The sequence below is a fragment of the Artemia franciscana genome, unplaced genomic scaffold (assembly GCF_032884065.1).
Source record: "Artemia franciscana unplaced genomic scaffold, ASM3288406v1 PGA_scaffold_30, whole genome shotgun sequence".
In the NCBI taxonomy this organism is placed as follows: domain Eukaryota; kingdom Metazoa; phylum Arthropoda; class Branchiopoda; order Anostraca; family Artemiidae; genus Artemia; species Artemia franciscana.
Window position 1 is genome coordinate 2,116,406 of NW_027062662.1, and position 27,134 is coordinate 2,143,539.

The 27,134-nt window shown below is 36.1% G+C and overlaps 1 protein-coding gene across 1 annotated transcript in view; it reads right to left on the bottom strand.

Annotated features, from left to right (window-relative positions):
* Positions 1-27,134, bottom strand: part of LOC136041590 (lysosomal cobalamin transporter ABCD4-like) — an 87,105-nt gene that overhangs the window by 45,959 nt on the left and 14,012 nt on the right. Inside the window, exons 2-5 of the mRNA XM_065726287.1 lie at positions 23,453-23,580; positions 16,754-16,893; positions 12,785-12,901; positions 6,616-6,741 (exon numbers count right to left, since the gene is read on the bottom strand). Of these exons, the coding sequence (XP_065582359.1) occupies positions 6,616-6,741; positions 12,785-12,901; positions 16,754-16,893; positions 23,453-23,580 (511 nt within the window). The remainder of the gene's footprint in view (positions 1-6,615; positions 6,742-12,784; positions 12,902-16,753; positions 16,894-23,452; positions 23,581-27,134) is intronic.

Below are 27,134 nucleotides of genomic sequence, written 5' to 3' on the forward strand. Positions count from 1 at the left end.
GCTTCATTGAACTATGAACCGGCATAGTTATGAGCATGAAATAGTATATATTTTTTAACAACTCTTTCTAGCTCTTAAGAACCCTTAATTTTGTGAAAAGCTCATTCATAGAAATTGACTTCTCTCGCAGATCTGTTTGGCTAATGAATTGACCTGAAAATTTACCAAACTAGTCTATTTTAAAGTACCCCGCCCCTATAATTATATGCATTTTCACTCATTAAAGAAAATTATACAAGGTCTTCAAAATTCAAAAAACAATGAGATATTCGGGAAGGATCCTCTGGGAAGTTTTTTTAGGGTAGTGAAAAAGCATAAATCTTTGAATATTCGACTATTTAATAAGCACAGAACGTAGATTACCAGAAAATGAAAGGTACGAACAGGTCAGGGATGGACCTGGTGGAGAAGGGGCAAAATTGCAACTATGGCGATGCAGCCTTAAATAATTTAGTAAAATTTTATTCAGGTAGATTTGTGGTAAATATTTACGTTTTCAAATAATTTAGCTACCGTGAAAGTGAATACATCACTTGATATCTTTTTTATGCTCTTCCAAATTCAACAATTGCTTCTGAGGAAATACAAATTTTGAGCCCCGTGGACTTGTGGTTCAAAACAGCGAGACTCATGTGTTCTATTTTTAAACTACTGTGAGACTTGTTGACCACATTCATCACCTTGAGAGAGTGTCGTTCGAAGGGAGATGCTGCTGTGCAAATCGCGACACCCGCTTGCGACACGCGCATTACTAAGTCATGGTAGTCGTTTATTTTGGCCTCAGCTAGGTTCTGGGCGCTCATTTCAGTCAAGGCAGTCCGATTTGATTTTCCTAGGCCTGGAACGAATTTTAGAATGTCCCATTAAAAAGAACAAACGTGCATGTTTGCGCTACAAAGTTACAATGGTAGCTCCCAGTAAAGAAATCAAATTCATTTGAATTTATCTTAAAGATCTACCAACCTCATTGATCAATTTTTGTAAACAGAAGACAGGCAGGACTGATACAAGTTACTAGGGTGGAGTGGTGTTATCAATGCAAAAAATAAAGATCCCCATCTAATATTATCTACGATTAAACTAAAGCTGTAATTTAGGAAGGGGTAACTACCTTCCGAGAAGAAGCGATGTTGTAGCCTCCAGAATGAGAATTTAAGAGAAACTTCCCTGCAACAGTAGAATACTAAATAGAGACTCTAAGACTTTAGAGACTCTAAGACCAAGACTTTATAATTTTAGGAAAATAGTTTGTAAAGTAGCAGATGGTGTCCTAGGGATGGGAGTTAGAAACGCAGCTATGAATATTAATGAAAATACTTAATTTCTAGTAGAGAGAAGGAAGGGCTTGCACAAGAAATATTTGAAAGACTGATCATACAAAAATAACAGACATGTAGGGAAAAATAGTGAAAGCATTAAAATATGAATGAAGCAGGTGTGAAACAGAGGCCATGAATAAAATGTGTGAAGATGCGACCATACGACATAATGGTAAAATATTGTATTGCCATGTTAAAAAATCGAGAAGGGAAAGTCAATCTTGACTAGTCCCAGTTAGAGATAGGAACGGAACCCCAATTAGTGATGAGGATAGAGTTAAACAGAGATGGGCGGAATATTCCAAGAATATACTAAACCGTGATAACTTTACAGGAAATGAAATAGAAAAGAATAAAAAACTGCATGGGACTTTGGAAGTGAAGGAATTTTTCGAGGAAGAATTAAAGACAGTATTATAAAGGTTAAAAAATAATAAAACCCCAGGTGCTGATAGTGTGGCAAATGAAGTTTTAAAATATAATGGTTGCAAAGTCAGAGATAAATTACTGAAGATTATGAATAAGATTTTTGAAAAAAGGGGAAGTACGAAGTAAATTTAGGAAAATATTCATTAGACCTCTCTGTAAGAAACGTCATAAGAGTGGGTTTGTTAATTATACAGGCCTTTTAGACTTAGAGATGCTGTAGATAAAGCTTTAAGAGAAGAACAGTGCGGTTTTAGAAAGAAAAGAGGATGTGTATACCAAATTCTCACTCATAAATAATTAAACTGAAAAGTCCCTCAGTCATCAGGCCCCTTTAATCCTCAGTTTCATAGATTATAAGCAAGCGTTGGATTCAGCTGGTAGAAGAACCTTAGTAAAAGTTCTATCGTTGAAGGGTATACCAAATAAATACATTAAAGTTATTAGCACAAGTACGAGAATAACATTGCTGTGGTTACGGTATTAAATGAGGTTAGTAGCTGGTTTCGCATTGAATCTGGAATTAAGCAGGGTTGCGTCCTATCACCATTTATAAGTGTCATTTTAATGAAATTTGTGGCAAGGAGCACGAAAAAGCCTACAGTAGAGCATGGAACAAAACGGGAATATAGAACTCTCCTAGACTTGAATTCTGCTGATGCCTTGAGTGTCCTAGATGAAAATATTTGGAAAATGAAGGTTTTGAGTTCAGGGTGCAACACTAGGTTCGAAAATTCATTTTAAGATGACAAAGTTGGTTAGACTAGAAATAAGTGAAGGTGAAGAAGTTATGTAGGGTAACAAGAATATCGATCAAGTGGATAGCTTTACATAATTAAGTAGTATTATTTGTAAAGAAGGTGGGTGTAGTAAAGATGTTAAAAGCAGAATAGCCAAAGCCCAGGGTGTATATTCACAATCGAAAAAAGGTTTTGGAGAGTAGGAAGATATGTCTACGATCTAAGATTATAATTTTGAAAAATAAAGTGGTTACATTGGCCAGGTATGCTTCTGAAACGTCGGCAGTCGAGAAGAATGAGGGGTGTTGATTAGATAATAGGATTCTTTAGGGTACCCGTCTGACCGTATTTCAAACAGTAAGCTGTGTGACAAATATAGTTCAATCCCATATTCCAGGGCTATAATGAGAGAAAGATTGAGATGTATAGGATATTTTCTGCAGAGGAAATAAGCTAGATTTCCACAAATCGTCCTTCCGGCCATCCATATAGGGCTAGACTAACAGATGGTTTCCGAATGGACTAGGAGGAGATCACAAGGAAGGATTTAAGTAAAATTGGAACTTCTAGGGAGGTTGGAAGAAGGTAGGCGATGGATAGATTCGGATGGAGGATGAGCATGCATAGCTCTGTTGGTTCCGGTCGGTTTATTGCTGCAGTGAGTTTTTAGTAGTTGAAGTAGTTTCATAACCCCAATAGGTATATCAAAGATTACAAAACCTCGAAAGCGACTCCAGGAAGCAACTTACCTTGTTTCAAAATCTGTTATTTATCGTGTGCACTAATCAGGTTGTTCAAATTTAACCTGTCAACATTATTGTGGCTTGGTTGCTAAATTAAATACTTACCGACAGCCATGAATAAACCAAAAGTAAGAGCCAATATTTCGTGAAGAAGACGAATTGCTTTATCGAATAGGATGAATTGCTACATTGCTGAATTTCTGAATTATGTTTCGAAGACATTCCTATACTATTGGACTAGATATTATGGATTTTGTTTAAATATTTGTGTTGCGAGAGCAACACTTTGGTTTTGTCGTGGTTTTTTTTTTTTTTTTGTTCCTAGCACCCCGATTTCAGCTTATTCCTAGAAAGTGGTAAGGGTCTAACCTATGCGGTTTTTACGGAAAGTGTGGACCTTAGGCCGGATTGATGAATATGACTTTACATTTTGGAAAGCTTCGTAGAACTCTTGCCTGGGGCCAAAAAGGATGGTTTTTGCTTGTCCTTGAGCCAGAGCATATAGTGTATGAAGTGAAGAGGAGTTGTATAGCCTATGTCAGAGAGGACTATCTGAAGTTATGCGGCCAAGCTTTCGTTTTATCAAACCATGTTTCTGCTTTCGAGTGGAAAGCTCCGTTCTAGCAGGCAAGCAGGCAGGCACCAGTTTCAAATTGAAGATGGACTAAAATCTATAAGTGTTAAATATATGCGACAGTTACCCTGCCCCACAGCCAATATATCTTCTTTGAGTGATAAATAGAAAAATTTAGAGAAGCAAAAAAGCGGCATTTTCCCACGGGTCCGAAAGTGCTGCCGTGATTTCGGCTGAGTTTATCATTCGGTTTTTCGCACTTGGGATTGCGGTAGAGAAATGGTATCAGATGTGCCTCTTAAACTTTAAAAGTTCTCTCATTGCTAAAGAAATTAGAGTTTATCCTTTGCTCCTTTCTAAGTGATGACGTTAGAAAGTTGGCCTACGGCAAAAAAGTCAACTTTTGAACTAAGACAGATAGATTTTTTTTTTCGACGGCAGTCGATAGCTTTTGATGAGCTGATTAAAGTATATGTCATCCATTTTTTTGTACAAAAATTCCTTCATGAGATATACCAGTTTGAAAGTTTAAAGGGGTTGACAACTTCAGTAGTAAGGTACACACTGAAACCAAAAATAGGCCGATACCAATTGTGAGACATATAGGGGAGTTGTAAGCAACAGTCGGCTGTTAGCTCAAAATCATCTTCGGCGATGAGGGGTTCGCAACTTTTGCTACTTAGTGTACCTATTATTTGTTTCCGGTGTATTTGATGGTAAGACCAATTTGGTTCCAGTGGTAAGACATGTAGGGGACTTGTAAGTAATAATCGGCTGTTAGGCTACAATCATCTTCAGCGATGAGGGGTTTGCAACTTTTGCTAGTTGCAATGAGGGGTTTGCAACTTTTGCGAGTTGGTGTACCTATTATTTGTTTCCGGTGTATTTGATGATAAGACCAATTTGGTTCCAGTGTTGGTAAGTAAGACATGTAGGGGACTTGTAAGTAATAATCGTCTGTTAGGCTACAATCATCTTTAGCGAAGAGGGGTTTATACCTTTTTCTAGTTGGTGTAGCCTACCCATACTCACTGTAACCTAGAATTAAGTGTTTACGCAACGGCTACAAACGATTACGTAAAACAACGAGGCAGTTTCGTAATAATTAATAAAGTGTCATCTATGATAATTTGATCCTGAAAAGTTACGGATATCTTTATAATACCAACTAGATTATATAAGATATTGTTCCAAGTTTTCATTCGTCACGATGTCTACGATTGAAAAGGATAAAGTTCAACTGGCTGCAAAGTCAATTTAGTCCCTTCTTTCGATACTATTTTGTTTTTTTTTCAACGCTGAGGAATGGCCTTTGATCATCTGATTACTGATCAATAGCGAAGAAACAAAACCAAAGTGTTGCTCTCGCAACACTTTAGCCGGCGAAGCCGGACAAAGGTTGCCGCAACACTTCACGTTGCTCAGGCAACGTAGGTCTAATTTGTCCTTCATTTATACAATCTTCATTATATAGCTTTTCTCGTTGTCGTTAACACCATAAGAAAAAAGGACCGACTAGTACTATTGATCTTGCCAAAGCGAAGGAAGGCATAAAAATTAAAAGAGGTTTTATCCATAGATAAAACTTTCAGACGTAGAGACAAAAGCTTTAAGATGATACTCCAACTCCCTGATAACTTAGACCATAATGTTTAGCTCTTCACTATGAATTATACCACTCCCCAAATTCAACGGATCTTATTATGACATAGGAGAAGAAGCACGCACAAGTTTGTTGTTGATGTTTTTGCTAAAGCTCACTAGTGTCTTATATTCATTTGTTCCATATCTCTTAGGACAATCCACTCTCTGTAAAAGTAATCTTCAAACCCCATTCGAGGAATAGTTTCAGAACTAAGAAACTGTCCGTTGAAAAAGTTAAGTTTTCAAAGGTGAATGCTTTACTGAACAGCTTAATAATAGCTTTACTGAGGACTTATTATAAAATGACTTTTAATCTCCGTTTTTACCTTCGCACCGTTTCAAACTCATATGATTGTGCTTTTAGTGCCATCTAATCGTAGAGCCTTTCACACTAGCACAACTGAAGACTACTTAAGACAACTTGAGACTTAAGGTTACGTTATGTAACCTTAAGAAGTATTTTTTTTCAAAACATAAAGAGTACCAAGTAGACTCAACATAATTTCGGTTAGAATTTTAAGTTATGTAATGCTAAGAAAAAGTTAAGTTAGTAGCAAAACATTGGGTCTTCAGGATGAGCAGTGAATAAGTTTAAAAACTAAACTAGCTTTCTCTGGAAATCCTTTTGTGTTTAATCCGAGCTTGAATCTCCATTTCCATCGCACATTTCTAATTTTAAAATTAGTTTTCTGATGATGAATGTGACAAGTTTGGACAATGACTGTGATGGCTTTATGCATTTTTGCATTATTGTTACATTTGGTTGAGAAACATTGAGAATAGGTAGGACACGTTTTGCGGATGAATCATGACAGATTGTTAAAGATCGTCAAAGGGTAATGGAAACTTCTTGGGAGGGTGCAAAGAGGGAAGCTTTGAATAGATTGGGAATGAAGAGGAGCGTGTGCAGCTGTGTTGGCCTCGGGCGGCTTAGTACTGCAGTGAGTTGTTAGTAGCAGTAATTACATTTGGATTGTTCCATGTCTTTTTGGCAAATGGAATATACTTTTGAGATTAAGCTTGTAGATTATACAAGGGTGAAGCGCAGGTTCATAACCTTTTTTTTTTCATTTTCTACTAATCTTATCTTTTTTTAACTAATAAACATTGCTGATTTTAATTGTGGTTACTTATTTTTTTATTGTGTTTGAGTAATACAAAATTCGTACCTAAAATCCCCTTCTTTTCCTTCTTGAGCCACAACAAGTGAAACGATTGGTGACATTAACAGCTTATTAACCATAGTGCCGATGAGAAAAAATATAAAACTAGCAGTGGGTCCAATCCATCCTGTCCTAAAAAGTAAAAATTTGATTTTCCATTAATATATAGAAAGACTTCTATTTGAGAAGAGACAATTAAACAGAGTTTACAACAGTAATATTGAAGTGGTCTGTGTTTTGTCTCTAGATGAGGAAGGATGTACTACTTTGGTAGTTGACTTTCTCTTTTCTTTGACTTTCACTTTCTCTTTGACTTTCTCGTTGGAAAAGAGAAAGTCCACATTTCCAGGTTCAGAAAAAAAAACCTGATATTTGTACAATTAAGTTCTTATAATTACTAGTTACGTTCCATAGTATTATCGAAACATTTCAGAATTACACATTTTAACAATTCTTTTATCCTGGGGAGGGGGGGGGGCACGATGCTCTACTCCACCTTAGGCAAAGCCTTTCTACATACTTCTCTCTCGAATTTTCTCGCCCACAGTTCGTAATTTGATTTAAATTAGGCACACAACTAGACAAAAATCCTTCGCAGCTTTATGATTTACCCTTAACTTCTATATATTTCGCCTGCTCTTTGCTATTTTTATTTGTATTTATAGCCAGTCATCGGGTAACTATCAAAAGATCGCATTGGATGTCAACCAAACGTAGTCGAAACTAAAATATAATATCCGAGTTGAGCCTTAACAAACCAAGATCCATTTGAGGAGGAAGGATTCCCGAATTCTTAAAGCAAGAAGACCTGCTAAACGGAGACATCATATCCTAAGTGAGAACTAAAACAAGGTTTAGTTGGATGAAAATACACAAGAAAGTGCTAGAAACCTTATTTTATACAAGAAAATCCGTTTATTATTCTTAGCCGTGTGGTTAGCACGATAGACTTAAAATCCTTTGTTCCTGAGGACAGGGTTCAAGTACTGGTGTCGCTGGTTATTTAGTTTGAGACAGGGGTCAGTGGCAGGACTCTTTAAGCTCAGCCAGAGCCAACCCCCCTACAAATGGGTACCTGGAGAAATCTGGGAAAGGTAAACAGGAAGGGTGTGCAAAAGCTCAGGATGATTGTCCCCCCCCCCCCCTACTTGCACTCCCTGATGAAGGGCCATGAAACGGAGATCAGCACCGCCGTTAGAAACAATTACCCTTTCTTTAACATTTAGCATGGAAACAGTTCCGTTAATCTATTCTCCTACTGATAAAAAGGACCTATATTATTACTATATTAAAAGGACCTATACCATCGCCAGCTCTTTAGTTATCAGGCTTCAGTGAATACAAGCTTTACGGTGGAAAGCAACTTAAATCTAAGAAACCAGGCAGAAAATTGGCACTAAACATACTTTAATATTCATACGACGTCTACCTCATCCTTGACAACATGTAAGTTGGGTGAAAGCGAGATTTAAAAGTCCTAAAGCATTAGTTTTATAGTGTACTTATGGATCCACTTCGCTCGCCTTGTAACCGCAGGCGTGAGCCTTTTCTTGATGTCATGAAGTCACCACAGGTTCGTTACAATCACCCTGGGAAAAATACGAATTCTTCGTTAAAGTCCTTTCGTTTTTACGGCCAGTCATCGCTGTTCCTTGTTTTCCAGCCGTAGATTAAAATTGCCCTTTTTTTCATCTTTACCTCAGAAAGTTTTTCCACGATTTTTACTTTAAGAGTTTAGATTCGTACATCATCTCATTTAATTTCTTAAGAAGTTATAGATAACACATACATCTTTTCCAGTTTCCAACAACAGACCACTGTTCGAAATTTCGTTTACAATTCAATGTGATTCTCGCTGTCGTTTGTTACATAAATTCTTCTTGAACTGTAGCGATTCTCACTTTCATCAGTTTTCTAATCACATTTATCTGTGCTTCATCTTCATTAATCAACCCCTTAAACATTTTAAATAAGCTTAAATTAGCTTTGTGGAATTACGTTTATATATGCCGAGAACGCAATTATGTTTATCTGTACCGGGAACAATTGTGTTAACAATATATATATTGTTATATATAACAATATATATATATATATATATCCCATAATTCAATGTCATCAAAAGGACAGACTCAAGGTAAACAGCCAATCATCCCACAAAATGGTGTTAAGTTCAATCTATAACGACGGGGTAGGGTCTTTATTTCTTAAAGGCAAATACATCTTACAGCAACAAAATGGTTTACAGCTTAACCAATCTTCTTTTTTGTTAATTTTTATACTTCTTCTTCACTACGACCAATACTGACGTAAAATTACTGAATTTGCCTTTTCAAAAAAGAAAAGAATACGAAAAGACTGACTACTGTAGACTTAAAACTAAATAAAAGTATAGGTCACAATAAAGATAACAAACACTTTTGGACACTTGATTGTGCCATCCAACATTCTTTCATTTTATTGTAGAATTTGAAGAAAGCAGAGTAAGATAGACCTTATTTTCACGCAGCACGCCACTTCTTTTACAGACAAAAAAGAAAAACACTTCTTTTACAGAAAAGTGTGACCCACAAACGTCATTTTAGCGTTCAATGTGTGTTTTTCTTGTTTGGCCTATTTTTGAAAATCACAAAGCATAAAGCTGGTTTTTAGATTATTTTTGGATTTCTTAGGCTTTTTCAAATTACTGGCTAAATTGAACATTATTAAAAAAAAACAAAAAAAAAACTGAGATTCCCTACTTCCTTTCTACTTGTCCCAAGAGCTCGATAAGCAGTTAAGAGCTAAAGTTTCTTAGTGATATACATTTTGTTACCTCCTGGCTATTAAGTTACTCATTACGTTTGCTGATATTATTGTAATGTAACTGAGTTAATTGTAAACGATATTTGACTTTACAATTATTCTTAAGAAGGTGCAAATAATTATAGCATGAAAAAGGGGGCGAAAGTGGTAGAAGAAATATTTCCTCCCATGTTTGGCCTGGAGGAGCTCTAAACAATCTACCTGTTGTTTCTTTGCTACCTCTATATGAGGAGTGTCAGATTCCCCTCCAAGGATCGGCCTGATAAATCTCAACCTTAAATAAATCGACCTCATATTTTTTAAAAATCGTCCGACTACAAAACCTACGTTTTGCATGCAACCGACGACAAAAATTTAAATTTGCACAAAAAACCCTTAGAATAAAGCTCTCGGTTTAAGATCCCGCTCCACCTGCTGAAAACTACAAGTTAACTTTGGAGCTACATGTATTCAGATAAAGTTCTTCACTACAATTAGTCAAATGTACAGTCACAAACTAAATTCTTTAAAATGTGGTTCCTAAACTTTTGATGACCGTAAGATTTTGATATGTAGATAGTATTCTATCGCATTCCATGTATAAGGGACTACAACCATGTTTCACTACCCAGTCGCATATTAGTGTTTGTCTCCGTTTTCTCTCTAGAATTTGTGTCACGCAGCAGACATCTGGAAGCGAAATGAACCTTCGTGCTCCCTCAGATATACGCAAACTGGCGTGATATTTGTCAACCCAACCTTTACTTTTTTCACTTCGGTGTCAAGTGGGTAAAATGTGTGGTTATCCGAAGGATATTTTTTATAAAACCCATGCTTCTCTTATCGGGGGAGATAAAGCTTGATAAAATATACTAATATGATGCAACTCTTTTTTTGTCAAAGAAAAACACCCTTGTCTTAAAAAACAGCATTTTAGCGCTTGCAAGTAGCATATAAACGACCGGTAATTATTGTGTTTAAATAATAACATTTAATAAATTAAAATAAATATAACACACCTGAAATTATTGACCTTCCTATTTAAGAAGAGCCCGTAGGACCAACCCCACCAATGGCAAGACTTGTGTGATAAAAGTTAATTGTTTGTTACAAGTGAGTTATATAAAAATGTACTCAGGATTCGTGATAAAGAGACACAACTTAATACCCTCCCCCAAGACGAGCATGTAATCAGAAATTTAATCCCGGGAGAGGGGTAAATTTAAAAAAACAATCTCAAAAATAGGAAATTGCACAGAAAGCATGAGAAATTACAGGAAAGGTTCCTATGGGAACACATGTCTGGTCCGAAGTCTATGGATACTCCTTGACATTATTGTTGCACTTGTTGATAATCAAAGTTTCAATAGAACAATTAATTACATACAAACATATGCAGATTAACGCAAACAAGGCCAAAGTCATGGTCACATCACGACAGGAGATGATATACCCCCCCCCCCATTCCCTCGATAGTAACAGACGGTGAAAAAGTTGAAGTAGACGATCAATTCCGTTACCTCGGCAGACTCTTGACAGCTGACACATTGTCAACATTAAACGCCGTCTCGGTCTTGCCAGCTCTAGCTTCAAAAGACGATCAAAGATCTGGAGATCTAGACACGTTTCAAACCATCTGAAAGTGCATCTATGCAACAGTCTGATCATACCCATTGCTCTGTATGGGTGTGAAACCTGGACATTAAAAGCTGAACACGTGCGCAATCTCCTTGCATTCGAAATGATATGTCTGCGCCGGATAGCCACGACCAGATATACTGACCATGTCACAAACGAAGAAGTCGGAAGAAGGCTCAAGTCACAATACACTATCCTGAACAAAATCCAAAAATTACTTTGATGATTACTTACTTACTTGATTAGACTTAGGTCTTCCCACGCCGGCTGGCGCATAAGGTGACGACCAACCCAGTTTTATAGATAATGGACAAGCGTTTGATTCAGCGGAGAGTACAGCTTTAGCGAAGGTTTTATCCTTGCACAGTATACCAGATAAATACAGTAAAGTGATTAGTGCTATGTACAAGAACAACATCGCTGTGGTTAAGGTTAGAAATAAGATTAGTACCTGATTTTGTAACAAATCCCGATCTTTCGCGTTCTATCCCAGTTTGTATGGAGCAAATTGATGGAAATTGTCCTAAGGAACATGGCAAAGTATATGGGAGAGCATAGAATAGCCTAAGAAAATTCAAATACCTTGGATTTTGACTATGCTCATGATTTGATTGTCCTAAGTAAAAATTTAGCAAAATAAATGAGTTTTTGGACGTTTTGAGAGTTCAAGGTGCAAGAACAGGTTTGGAAATTAATTTTAAGAGGAATAAATCGCTAAGACTGTGAATAAGTGAAGGTGAAGAAGTGATGTTCTAGAATGACAAGGTCAATCAAGTGGATAGCTTCACTTACCTAGTTAGTATTATTCATGAAGATTGTAGATACACTGAAGATTTTAAATGCACAATAGCCAGGGTAATGTACTGTATTTTCCATGGTATATATTGTACAGTATTTTTCATGGTGGAAAAAAATTGCAAGAATTGGAAGCTAAGTCTGCAAGACAAGATTAGAAAAATTTGAAAATACGGAGATGAAGCCGTCAAGTCTGGCTCTGAAACGCGGAGATTCCGAAAGACATATGAGGATTTGTAACATTTTCCAGACAAATTGTCTACGGATTCTTTTAGATACCCATCTGACTGACAGTGTTTTAAACGGTAAGCTGCACGAAAATCTGGCACTATACCGCATTCTAGGGCTACAATGCGATAAAGGTTGATATAACTAAGACACGTTCTGCGGATGAAGGATGACAAATCGTAAACCACCTTCCTTTTTGATCAATCATCTAGGGCCAAACAAAACCAAGTCTTCCCCGAATAAGGTGGTCGTAAGGAAGAATTTAACGGGAAATGTTACTTCTTGGGAGGATGTAAAGAGGGAGGCTTTAACTATATTAGGATGGAGGAGGAGCATGCATGGCTAGTTGGCCTGAGCGCGTTGTTAGTAGTAACAGTAATTAGTTGAACGTAACGACACTTTTTATTCGATTCAAACAAAAACAATCCGTAGGTTCCCAAAGACAAACTTACCTTCAAAGGAAACCTACATCCTCTTGAACTTTTTGTTGTACTTACCTCTTCTTTTTTTAATTTGGCAACAACCAGAAACCGAACTATCCTGTTCATTTTTCATTAGAAATTGCATTCCCATTTTTTTAAATTTTAAAGTTATATACGATTGCAAAAGTTTGCACTTAACCAATCTAAAAAATCGCATTTTATTTTCAATGTCCTTGGTAATTCAATGACTAATAAGTGATTTATTATCACTTTTATCAATGTTAGAGATAGAAAATTAAAATTTTTACCTTGTATAGGCTGAGTAGCTATAATAGGCTATGGTGAAAGGAGCTATTATCACTGCGGAAATGACAGTTCCATATAAAGTACAGAAAGTTCTTACATCTTGTGTGGTCCTTTGGTCACTGAAACGATTGAAAACAAGAAACAATAAAAAACTTAAAACGGATGAAACGCAGTGTATAGGCAAAGGTAAAAACAGACAAAATGTCATAAAGTAAATAAAGAAAACCTAATAATTAAGTTTTGAATGTACGAAAGGAACATATGTTCTTCCTAACTGTAACTATAATTGGCAAAACACCCTTATATACCTTAATGGGTAAGTACGATATGCCAGAAGTAAAAAAAAAATAAAACAAAAGAAGAACGAAAATGGAAAAGAAAACTTTCCATAGAAGAATTCTTCGCGGGCAGAGGAGTTTTCCATGGAGAGAAGGCAGATTTTGCGACATTAATTTGAAAACGATAGGAAATTAAAAAAAAACAAGTTTTTTCATCTGAAAGTAAGGAGCGACATTGAAGCTTAAAATGATCAGAAATTATACCGTATATGAGGGAGACTAACCCCTCCTCAATACACCACTCTTTGCGCTAAAGTTTGACTTTGCGTCCCTATTCTTAAAGAACGACTCCTGAAACACAACGGCCATTTAGTTAGAATCAGAAGCTTTTTTAAAAGTGCCAAAAATCTTCATTGTGAAGAGGGGGGTATTAAGGAGGGGACAGTCCCTTTTACAAAATCAAAAAACACCACGGCTAAAACATTGCTGGACTAAGTCCAAATTTTAGCACGTATTTGAAATTAAATTTTTGAGTAAACTAAAAAATGGGCATTCTTGAATATCTTTTAAAGGTCAGGGTAACAAGCCTAAGATTCAATATTGAGTACGCGACATGGTTCGGGAAACCTCTGATAAAACCAAACAATGTAAAATAGAAAAGATTAAAGCCTGATTATTAATTAACAAGGTTGAAATAAGTATATTATACTGAGACAAAATCAAGGTTTTTGTCGAAGTGGGGTTATTTTTCTGGTTGGGTAGGGAAAAGAGATTCAACACCTCTAAGCCCAACTGCATTAAGGCAAAATACAATGTTCAAGCATTTTAACGTGTTCATTAAAACATTTTCCCGGATGGGGCTGGGACTCCTCAGAAGAACATTAAGGTGATTTTGTCCTGTCTTTCCTTATATTAGACATACAAACTTGGTGATAGGGCCAACAGTTTTGTTAAGACGAAAGTTTGAGCCACTTCTCAGCTCGGATAGACACATTCAGGGGAGGATTCAAATTAATTTTTCCTAAGACACCATCAGACCTAAGAGTGACCCTGAGTGGATGCCTAGATAAGCGTGAGGACGTTCACATTACAAGATTTAATAAACTAGATTTGCGACATGGTCGATTAGGTTAACAAATAAATAGCTATATTTATTATTTATTGCTATTTTTTATAGTTTACATTTTTTTATGTTTGGTTTATGCTAAAGTAAAACTTTAGCATAAAGAGCAAGGAGTTGAGAGGGGGACAGCCCCCTCATATATGCAACAATTTCTGTTCGCATTAAGTTTTAATTACACTCTACACTTTCACTTGAAAAAACCTGTTTTATTTAGTCTCTGGTTGTTTGGAAATAATGTCCTGTCCTAACCAAGATGTGTTGTTGAGTACTGGCCGCGTAAACCCCGATTTCTTATTGTTAAATTTTATATCTAAAAATTGTAAATTAATTGGCACTGTCCCAGTTAGTCCAGTTTTTCTGCTTAAGAATTAAAACGTTAGATCGTAATTACAATTTTAGACAAAATTTAAATGTTTTGTCAAAATTGTCGACGTAATTTTGCTATTTTTTTATTAAAATTAACCGTAATAAAAAAAATCATTAATGTCTTTACTACAGAATCTCGATTGGATGGAGAGGGGTAGTATTATTCACATGAATGAAGATTCTGCCTGGCTACTGATCCTCTCTAATTGTATATTTATTTATGTATGTATGTATTTTTTCTCGAAAAAGACTATATTTTTTGAAGAAAAATTGGCATCCTGGTATTTTCTGGCCTAAAAAACGATGTAGATAGGTTAGAAGTTTGGTAAAATTCGTTAAAAGCCTTAATTTTAGAAGAAGAAAAAGTATTAGGATTATTGGTTCGAAACGATCACACCTGGGGGGAAAAAAAACAAGAATCCTTTACCTTGCTCTTGGAAGACGACAGTAAAAATCTACTTTGTGTAAATGGAGGTTTGAAACCACAACAATTGGATTCTCTGAGATTTAAATGCATTGTACATATATGTTTAAATAGACTAAAATATTGTATATAAGTAGGAAATTAGAAATATTACGACGCAAAATTATTGAAAGCAAAGCTCCTGGCAGAACTTCCCCCCACCACGAAAAAAAGAAACTTTCTGGCGAGGCTCATAACCCCACATTTCCCTGTTTTCTTCACTGTACCAGTAAGCATGTGACTATCATATTTTGTGCTACATAGTAAAAGAATATCGCGACAGGATAGGATGGGCGCTATTACCCCCTCCCCAGCATCAATAACAAAGGCGTGGAGGAAAGAAATTTGCTGGAATCAAAAAGGACTAAATATCAATTTCCAGCAATAAGAAGAGAGATATCGCCCCGCAGCAACCTTAAGCAGGATTAGTCTAAATGAAGAGAGATGAGAGAATAATTTCTATACCCCCCCCCCCCACACACACTCCTTTCTATAGTTACCTGAAAGCTCATGTTAAAGTAGACTACTTGGGTATTGAAATACGATTTTTTAGGCATTTTAATATCCCCCCTCCCCTACACAACGACCCACTATCCCTCTTTCATAATAGCTGATCGGCATTTATATATCACTGAACATATTTTCTTGAAAAGTAGAGTTGATCAATACAGTTGAATAAAGCATTAGGAAAAATGTCTATATAAACTATTTGCCAATATTGTCGGTATTAATCAAAATTCAATATTAACCAAAGACATTTCAGGAACAAATAGGCCACCGTGATGCAAATGTGAAGCTCAATATACAGTTCTCTGACACCTTCAAATCGATTGGCTATCTCAGAATCGTCAATGGATGACAACTTAGTCCTGTTAGGGTCAAAATCCTAGTTTGGTGTTGCAAAATGCGGAAAAAAAACTTTCCATGGCACAATCTTTTTGGTCACTTAAAAAAGGCACTAGAATTTTCATTTCTCGTTCGATTGCCCCTTCTGATCTTCCAGTGCCATCGATTCAATACGATCACCCTGGGTGGAAAAACAAACACACATTCATGATCTTTCTTCAAGGAAAAATCTAAAATTCCACATTTTTGTATATAGGAGCTTGAAACCTCTACGGTACAGTTCTATGATTTTCTGAATCTAATGGTGTGACTTTCATTAAAATCACTTGCCACTTTCGGGATATTTCCATTTTTGTTCGAAAATTGGGCAAAGTTTCTCAGGCTCGTAGTTTTTGATGCCTAACATTAAGCTTAATTAGTCCTATATGTTTGGAATCATCGTACCCATCCTTTTGATGTAATAATTGTTACCAAAATCAGTTTTTAAAGTTTCGATTACCGTTGGCCCGAGCCACTCCTTACTTACAGTTCGTTACCACGAGCTGCTGGTTTACAGCTCTGGGGACCCAAGGAACTTGTTAGACAACTAAGATCGAAGAACAAAGATTCAAAGTATTACAAACTATCTAGAAAATTTCAGACTAGGCTAATTATATCTAGTAATAAATTTGTAGTATCCAGACAGATTATCCTCGGATTATCAAATTATCTAATTGGAAAATAATAGATTATACAGAATGTATCAATATTATTACGGATTAATAGGAAAGCAATGAAATAAGGGCACGCATTGGAGCTTGTTTTCCGAGTGAGCCTTTACCTCTAACTTCAGCTTTGAGGACCCAAGCAACTTGTTAGACAACTACAGCACAAGAACAAAGAACGTGAATATTACGGGTTATCTAGCTCCTTATTGAGAACATTGAGCTTATAGTACTGAATATCCAAAAAATACTTCGCATGAATTTGTTGTGTTAAAAGCCTTCTCCATGACAAGGCCAAAATATCCTTCACAAATGACTTTGTACTTTTAACCTGAAAAAAAAAGAGTTGGAACAATTTTCAGACACTGGAATATCTATATAAGGTACTAAAAAAAAAATTGGGCATTGCTTTAAAACGAATGTTGCTTTTGCACCACTTGTTTCATCAAAGCTAAGTAAAGGTTGTTGCTAAACTTAATGCTACCCAAGTAAAGTAAATCTGGGTAGCATTGCTTGAGCTAGTTGTTGGTATGCGAATCTTAACGGGTCTATTTCTTAATCGATCTGTTCCAGCGTAAAGCAGACTTTAGTACATGATTATGTTCTTGCTGCAAACCGTTCAAGATTTCTTTTTCTAGACTTTTGCTGTTGTTGGTAATTGGGTATTTTGTAATCGGTAATTGGTGATTGGTAGTTGGCAATTGGTTATTTTAGTACATGATTATGGAAGTGAGAGCACCAGTTCTTGCTGCAAACCGTTCATGCTTTCTTTTTTTAGACTTTTGCTGTTGTTGGTAATTGGCTATTTTGTAATTGGTAGTTTATAATTGGTTATTTTAGTACATGATTGTGGAAGCGAGAGTACCAGTTCTTACTGCAAACCGTTAAAGATTTCTTTTTCTAGACTTTAGCTGTTGTTGGTAATTGGTAATTGGTCATTTTAGTACATGATTATGGAAGTGAGAGTACCAGTTCTTGCTGCAAACCGTTCAAGATTTCTTTTTCTAGACTTTTTGCTGTTGTTGGTAATTGGTTATTACCATCATTTTGGGTTGAGCCCCGTCTTAATAGGTGCAATACGGATTTTGCACCTTCGCAAGTTTAAACACAAATTGAAAGAACACCAATTAAGTTTTTGAAACACAAATCTTGTCAATTTTTGATGAAAATCTCTCAGTGTAGTTGAGGTATTGAAAGCGTTCGCTCTATTCTAGTTCTTTTGTAAAAGGCATCGCTGCAAAACATGGTATGCAATACAACTGAATCCTAGTACAACGGAGCCGCCATTTAACTGAATCCCCATTTAACTCAACCCCATGTGATTGAACCCTCAACCAACAAAACTCCCGTGCATTTCAGCCCCATTTAACAGAAACCTCGTTCAACCTAACCCCGTTTTATCCAACCCCCTAGCAACTCAACCCCATTTAAGGGAGCACTCGTTCAAAGAAATAAAAATAAAACACGTCCGGTTATCCAGCACTGTCTTGGAATTCTCAAGCCTTTGTTTCCTAATTACTTTATAGTCTTAACATAAAAATAAATAGAATCTATCATTAAAAAATGAGTTTTGTATTTAAATGAAATAATTCACTTAGTAATTTTTTCTTCAAAACTCTTTTTTCACTTGAAAAGGGAAATGGTAAGGGGACTGTTCAAGAGGGGATTTTGAACGCCAGTTCAAGACTTTTCGATCATGGAGATCGCAGTGGTAGACTTTTTATGGTTTCAAGCCTTTGAATGCTCCAGATATGACACTAAAATCGCATTTGGGTGCCGTAAGGCATTTTGTGACGGTGTTATCACGACTAAATTATAAAAACGCATAAATGCGAATATTAGCTTTAAAATGATCCTATATAGCTCTCTGCCATATTCTAATACCCTATTAGTAGTATTAGTTAATAAAACCGAAAAAGGAGACATATCAGCGTTACCAGCTCTTTTTAAAACTCCCCATGAAACTGTAAACAATATATGGTATGGTACTTTTTTAGAATTGTCGTTAGGCAGGCTTCGCAGTTAGTTAGTCAATAAAAGCTGCACGTGTCAAGCTGCACAGTTAGTTAGTCAATAAAAGAGGTGTTTGAAAATTTGAAAGTGTCAAGCTGCACTTGATTGCATGGATCAACAAAACCAAATCTTCGTTTTATATATGGTGTAAAAAAACATATTTTGTACATTAGGTTATGATGTCAACAGTATTTCATATTTTGGACGAAAGGGTTTCGTTTCTACAGCATATAGCTATCCTTGAATCCCTAAAGCTGTGGAACAAGCAACTGGAAAATTGAATAATGTAAAGAGAGGATAGGGGTCTAAGAATCATATGACACCTGATATGTCACCCTTACTCTGAATCAGTATTAAACATTTACGGGAGAATAATCAAACCATTTCATGTTATAAAACCAATTTTTGCGATTTCTATGCAAGCCTTTCTATATACGAGATAACGATTTTTCATAATTATATTAAATTATTTTTAGAAATAGGTCAATATCAAAAAAGGTTATATAATTAGGTCTTAGACCAAATTAGAATATAGCATTTGGACTAAAATTGATCAACTCAAAACAAGCAAGGTGCCACAATCATAGTTTCAAAGAAAAAAAAACCCTTGCAAATATGAGCGTCATAAAATGTGCCTGTATACAACAAGATCTATTTATTTCTTCCAATATGAACTCCCTTGGCATTCACCTGACAATTCACGCTAGCATTTCACTTCTGGTGATGGATCAAATTTGAGATTTTTCTTACAGATGAAAAACTAAACACGCTCACCCAGACAAACTTACTAGTCCGAAAGGTCAGCAAGCCCTGGCTGAAAACAGTAAAAAATTACATCAGTGCATACCACAATAAGTCGATTTAGGATGGCAAAAACTGAACAAGGGTTGAATATTATCGAACTTCTCTCGAAGGCTTAAGCCCCAGACTAACCAAACGCATCTACTTTTTAAACCACAGTCCCAGAAGTACTTAACAATAAAACTGAAAAAGCGCCTCAATATGTTGACAGTATCTACTTAATCTAAAATGTAAGCGCTATAACAAGAACCACCGTTGAAAGGTCAGCAAGCCCTCTGGCGAGCACTGGTATCTCATCCCATCAAGATAGTCTTGTACCACCTCTTTGAAATCGACCAAATTCAGATCTGAACCAGGGTGTGCAAGATAGAATCTAGGACAAGGCACATCGAAGGTTTTATTTACATCTGCTTCTCAAAGTTAACCAGAAATACATAGTTAGGTCAGCAAAACGTAAAACCTATTTCATTTTATATGGTATTGTATCTGAAGAAATGGTTTTTATTATTTGGCTTTTAAGAACTTAAAGAGTAATAACCTGTTACATGAGAAATTCTGCGAGACCTTTAAGCCAAGGGCCTCAGCTACTGTCTTCGTGTGAACGCTTTAGAATTTATTTTCTCGAGTTAGTCTGAATGGTATCTTGATATAGAAAATACTCGTATTCTAAAACAGTGCAATATACAGTTTCAATTCTTTGGTCTGCTTTCGAAGGTAATTATAGGAAAAAATGAAATCTTGCCTGTATAAAAATACAAATTTCTTGCAAAAAAGTTAAAGATAGCCAGAAGGACCTCTATTAAAGTTCCAGAAACAAGTTTTAAGGTTCAGCAGTACTTAGGACTATCAATACACTTTTCATACCAAACAAGAAAATCACCCGATTTCTTAAAGTTTTGTAATCTATGTATCTATACTAACGACTTCAATCCATGAAAAAATCTCTAAAATTCGCTTTGATGCTCTGATCCGTATATACCTACTTGAATGTCTTATCTAACTAGACAAATTCGCATTTATTTACCATTTAGCCAAGTTTTTGAGCCTAAAACGAGAGGGGAGAGAGCAGAGTTCCCTCTGGTCTGTTGAATAAATGTATTTCTTCTTGCATTTGGTTGTTTATTTATTGTTCAGTAGAAATAAGCCTAATAATAGAATATTAGCCTACATACGGCATAATTATATAAATGTTTATGTGGCTGCTACATATTTTGAAAGTTCCATTAAGTTCCACCAAACTGCAAGCCCTATGTACAAATTTAAACTGTTCCATGAAACTTTGTATTTTGTATCCAACATTTTTTTTTCTATTTTTTCATGGTTTAGTACAGGAAGAGTCAATTACTTTGTACTATTACAAATTGAAAGTCGATTCACCCAATTATTCAAACAAACGAGTTAGCCATAGCTATATCAGATAAGAAGCAAACCAAATGACAACTTTCTAGGGAAGGCCACAAACTCATTAGAAAACACAAAACTAGGATCCAACTATTGAATAACATCTCCCTCCCCCCCCTGTCACATCGGTGTTTTTCTACTTCAGTCTTTCAAATTTTCTTATTATTTATTCAGCGGGGAGGAAGAATAATTTTTGCTTCTTCAAAATCTGTTTTCTTTTTTGATTGGTTTGAAGACTGTATTACAGTCTAGAAGGTAACTTTTTATTAAATTAGATATCTACTACAAAGTAACGGCCCCAAAATCAGTTCTATCGCCACAGTTTTGTTACTGGTTAGTATTATGAACATTTTCTTTTATATTTTCTACTTAAGAATTAGAATGTCATATTCTAATTTGAATTTTTAAGCTGTATAGGATAATCTGAGCGTTGCCTTTGATTGTAAGCAACACAATTACTGTATAATTTTATCCAATTTAAAATCAAGATCAATTATGGTTTTTGGCCTAAGCTCATGATTCGTCACCAATCTCTAGATAACAAACTCCATAATATACCACTTCAGCCACCAAATCTCCTGGGTGCGAAATAGAGCATGATAAACACGAGTGCTTCCATGCCAAGGTTGGAGTCTATTAGCTCCGATCCGCGCTTTCATCCCTGGTCAAGGCTAGAGGAGACCCTACACATTGCACCTCATTGCTATTCAGTTTTGCCTCCTCCTGGTGGTTGCCTAACTTCATCACCAGAATGACGAACGTGATGGGACGCCTGAAGTATGGGGAGTTACTTGTCAAAAAAAAAAAAAAACTACAGAGAAACAAGACGTGACACATTGTCGCTGGCGACTTAAAGACATGGATCAGTAAAATAATACCTAAAGAGTAACCAGACGGCATAGCATCAGAAATGAGTGCTTAAACGGGGGGATATTACTACATCTTGTTAAATATAATAACTGATTTTTGGTTAACACTCAACTCGAGCACAACAGGCACCATCTTGTGACCTGGAGATTCAACGGAGGGGCTTTTAAAGGCGAGATTGACCACATCCTCGAAGGAGACGACAGAGGAGCTCATGCCTGGATACGAGAATCTACAAAGTTGTATATACAGGCTCAGGAAATGGCTCCAACCACTTTCTGCTCATATGTAAATTTAGCCTAAGGCTAAGCACTCACAAAAAAAGATACAAGCTGACCGCTGCAACGAATAAAAACGACAGAGTCGACGGATCATAGCTGAGTCAAACTTCCACTTAGTAGCCAATTCGGGTTCCTTACTGATTACACTGATATCGCGTACCAATGATCTAAGCTGAAAGTCCTGACAACGGAGGTTGCTCAACAGCTGCCTGGACACACGAAGAAAAAAAAATGTTCTGGATCTCGAACATTGCGATACAGCTAGTGGAAAACATGCAACCAAGAGCATAAAGTAAGGAATTCAATGGTACTACTTTTATTTTTTAGCATGTTTGCATTTTTTAGCAATGTTTTGCATTTGCATGGAAGTTAAGTTAAACAAGGGTTAGTTGAGTGAAGTTGAGCTGAATGGTGGTTGAATTAAATCGGGTTGAGAGAGTGGAGTTGAATTGGGGTGGAGGTGAACGGGGTTGAGCTGAATCGGTTTTGAGGTGAATGGGGGTGGGTGATTTGAATGAGGTTGAATTAGACACACACCAGTTCCCTCCCTTCAATAATCCTTAAAAGTTTTAACTTAATAAACTAAGCCGTTCTTATATTTTGCAGTTACGCCTTTTTGGTAGCCTAGGTAATAAGCACATACATGGTAGTGTCTTCTGATTTAATTAAGATACACCCTTGGCATCGATGAAAGGTTCAAATGAATACCCATAGTTGTTATTAAGACTTTAGTAGTAGCTAAAGGAAAACTTTAGTATTCCTGAGACACTAGTAGCAGTAGTGTTATGCACATATTACCCTTTTGTCAGTTGAACATCCCCCTTATCATGCCCTGGTAGTTTCAACTCAATTCTCAAAAACAGATATGCCCTTTTGGCAACTGGGATGGACATTGTGTCTTTTGAAGTAGCTCAACATCTTCTCAGGCATTCCCTGAAAGATTCAAATGAAGACTCTTAGCCCTTCCTAAACTATTGCACAAGCCCTCATTTCCATGGTAAGGTGGGGTTGGGAGGAATGAAGGGGGGAAGGGAGAGTATATGCATTAATGAGTAAGAGAGATTGGATTTGTTATTATAGATAAATAGATATGTGGACTTTCGCGCGAATACAAACCCTCATAGGTTTTCCCCAGCGCAAAAGTGTTGTATTTTATTTATTTGTGAATGTTGAAATAAAAAGCTTGAACTTGAACTAAAAGCGACACGGGAGTGTTGGCTCTGATGAGCAATGTGTAAAGGATGGTACCCTTGCACTCATTGATCACGCAGCTTGCACTCATTGCACTCATTGATCACGCTTTCGAAATTTAGATTAAGATGGCCATCATGAACTTTGATCCTTTGATTTGTTATAGTCCTTTAATTATGTGGTATCCATGTAGCTATTTCTTTTTTTTAACTTTATTAAATAAAAAGTAAAGTCATCAATGAAATCGATTGATTGGCGCATCATTATCTGTTTAGACAATAACCTTCCAGCTTTATCTCAAATTAAACAAACAAATAAAAAGCAAATAGAACTTACAAAAGATATGGACAATATAATTCCTAGGCTAATAGCTGTTTGTACTTGAAAGGCTTCTAAGTCTTTGTCTCCTAATACTTTGTAGAATCTACTTGGCACTAGTCCAACAAAATATATAACAACTTGCTCTGAAAAAAAGAGGTAATCAATCAGAAGTAAGCTACAGTGAAGACAGTAGTCAAGTATGGCTCTGAAGTGGGGGTGCTACGAAAAAAAAAGGAGGAAGATTTACTAGATGTTTTCGAGAGAAATTGAATAAGGATTGTTTTGGTTCCCCGACTGACTCACTGTATCTAAAACAGTAGGCTGTACGAAAAGTGTGGTTCAACGAGAGAAAGGTTGAAATGGCTAGAACACCTTTTGCAGATGAAGCATGAAATATTTTCCAAGATTGTCCTTTTTGGCTAACTGTCATGAGCTAAGCAAAAAGCAGGTCGTCCCCAATTAGACTGGGGGAATTTCGTAAAGAAAGATTTACAAGGAACGAGATCTTTCTTGGAGGCTGTAAAGAGGTGGGCTTTGAATAAATTGGGACCGAGGAGGAGCATTTGTAGCTTTATTGGCCATAGGAGGGTTGCTACTGCAATGAGTTGGTTAGTAGTAGTACTCATAATTTATTTGTAACTTACTTTTAAACAAAACAATTAGAGTAAAATACACTAAAAGAAGAAGAAAACAAATACCAACACACGTAACTTAAGCCTTTATCTCAGACAAAAATTATTCGTCTGACATTTAAACTATACGGTAGTCTCCTTCGGCCTTTTTTCGCTTTTTAATTTTAATATGCTCAAGCTTTTGTTGAGTTTCCTTGCTACAGGTCAAATGATGTTATTTACTTTATATGGAAATTTAACCAATACAACCCTAATCCTGGTTGTCATTTATCTAGCAATAAGCATCAAAAAATCTTGTGCATAAATATAGATTTTAGACTTTGTTTACATGAGCTGTTGTTCTTGTTTCCTTTTCTCAATTAAAACCTAAAACAAACAGAAATCAAAATGAATAATCAAGTCATACTTATTATGAAAACGAATTCAAAGAAATAGGAGTAATAAGGAATATCGAATCCCTTAAAGGAGGAAACAGGTTTTGGACACTCTTCATGCCTCTAATGACAGAATTTGGGTTGCAGCGGTAGCTAACCACCTAGTAAGAGACGACCACGTATCATCGTAAAAAATAAAATAGCTCATAACTCCTTGAAATAGAGTCGAACCAAAAAACAAAGTGCACTATTAGAACCGCCTTGTCCGAAACTCCTAGCCTATATAGGACTTACGGTCTCTTGGCTTGAACAACAAAGAAAGTATGTCAGTTTGAAAAACAAGAAAAGTGACTTGAATTGCAATGTTCTGCACCAACAGTATCTTTTTTCCGTTTTTTTTCTCCTCGGCTAGCACGGACCTGAAAAATCATAGAGAGCCCTTTAATGGCTCATTTAGATAAGATAAGATTTATTTGCAAAAGAACTATCACAAGCTCTAAAGAGCCGAATTCGCTTTATATGTCACTAAAAGCTAAGAAAAAAATCAAAATAGTACATTAAGTCAAACACTTAAAATTAAAAGGAATTAAAAAAGCAAAATCATCAAAGATAAAGCAAATTCATCAAAGAATAAATCATCAAAGATAAACTTAACAATTAAATTACAAAAACATTGCAGTAAAAAGGGGAATTTGGTAATTACATGATCACGAATTATTATTTAGGTGTTTCAGAATAAATGGTATAAAACTTTTGCGAAACCTTTCTGTAACAGCATGAATCGGAGAGTAAGTTGGGATTGCTAAGGAGGCTGACCGGGGGAGTCGGAGTCTAATGGGATTGTGAAAATCAGGGAGTAAGTCCTCAGTGCGGGGATTGGAAATGACTGATTTAGCGAAAAGCAGGCAAATTTTTTCCCTCCTTTCTTTTAAGGTGGTAATGCGCGCAGCTTTAAGGAGGAAGGAGTATGGAATTTTGCCTTCTTTGTAAATGATCCTGAGCGAACGCTTTTGGACCGACTCGATTTTGTCACTAAGTTCATTTGAAAGTTGCGAATGCCAGACCGGACATGCATATTCCAATAACGGTCTGATAAAGGATAAGTAAACACGGAGGGAATGTATCTTAGGACAATTAAATTTGTTTAGTAGCTTAAAAATGGATAGTGAAACATTTGCTTGTTTAACAATGTTGGATACATGTGTTTCCCACTTAAGATCATTAGAAATTGTGACACCAAGAAGCTTAACATGTTTCACTAGCATTTCGCTTGGGATCGGATCGCAAAAAGCAGGAGTAGATTTCAAGAAGTTGATTGTCATTATCTGTGATTTAGTGGGATTTACTGTCATATTTAGATTCTTGGATTCATCCGAACATTGGGTTAGGATTTCAACGGGGTCACTTTTAATATTCCTATGACATACTTCAAGGATCGACAAGTCATCAACATATTTCCATCGTTGGGGGAACTCCTTGCCAATTTCGTTAATCATGACAAGAAATAATAGTGGTCCCAATAAGGTTCCTTGAGGTATTCCACAGTACCTAGGGAGGGGGTTAGAGAAGGTATTTTTGTATTTTACAACTTGTGATCTGTCTGAAAGGAACGATATAACAATATTTACTAAGAGTGGGTCAATTTCAAAGTTATCATGTAGTAGACGAATTAGGATAGTGTGGTTAACTAAGTCAAACGCTTTTTGGAAATCGACTAAAACCAGGTTTAGCCAAACATTTGGTTTCTCTAGTTCACTTAGGATCGTGTGAATCAAGTGTACAAGGTAATGGGTGGTGGAGGTTTTTCTTAAATTACCAAACTGTCATTTGAAAGGAATGTGACACATTCCAAAACTTTTCATAATTAATAAAAATAACTTTAAAAGCAAAATAATTTTTTACGAAAAACTGTATACATAAAGGATAAATATAGTTCTTTAAAAATAGGAACTATGTCTAGTCTAGTTAATCAGAAATGGGGATAATAGAGATTCCTTAAACATACTAAAGAACAAACCATAGCACGTATTGAGCTTAGTTAGCTGCTTGATTCTCTGAACTTCGCCTCTTACTATTCCAAATAAGAAAAAGCCATAGGCTTTTTCCTGTTTGTAATTTTTTTATGTTAAAGAACGAATCATAATAAAGAATGAACAAAAGCTCATAGTAAGTGAAATATTGATTGAAAGTAGTAGCCTTGGCTTTAGTGCCAGTGTTATACAGTCATAGGAAGACCCATTTGACAGCTTCTGGCAAAGGTCAGAGGCGGCAAAATTGCCAAACGAATAAATGTTTGACTACAGTGTAGTAGACAAAAGTCAAAAGCTTAAGAACATTTTATTGATATGCTGGGGATTAATTGGCTGAGAAAAAAATATAATGAAAAATACATTGAAGGCAAACTGTTCTTATATCTCCATGCTACCACTTTGACTCTAAAAAACTCCGCTTTCATGGCTTATATATTTCAAGTTCCCAAAGCAAGTTCTTTGGGTACAAGACCCTTCTCCCATCTCCAAGTGCTGTATATGTGCACATCTTGTACCACTTTAAAGTATCGATCATTAAAGGAACATTCCTTAAACATGAAAAATAATTAAAATGAAAAAGAAATATAATGATTGCGCTTAGAGACTACCCTGAACCCAAAGACAAAAGAATATGGTATGGTACATCTGGTATTCGACTTCC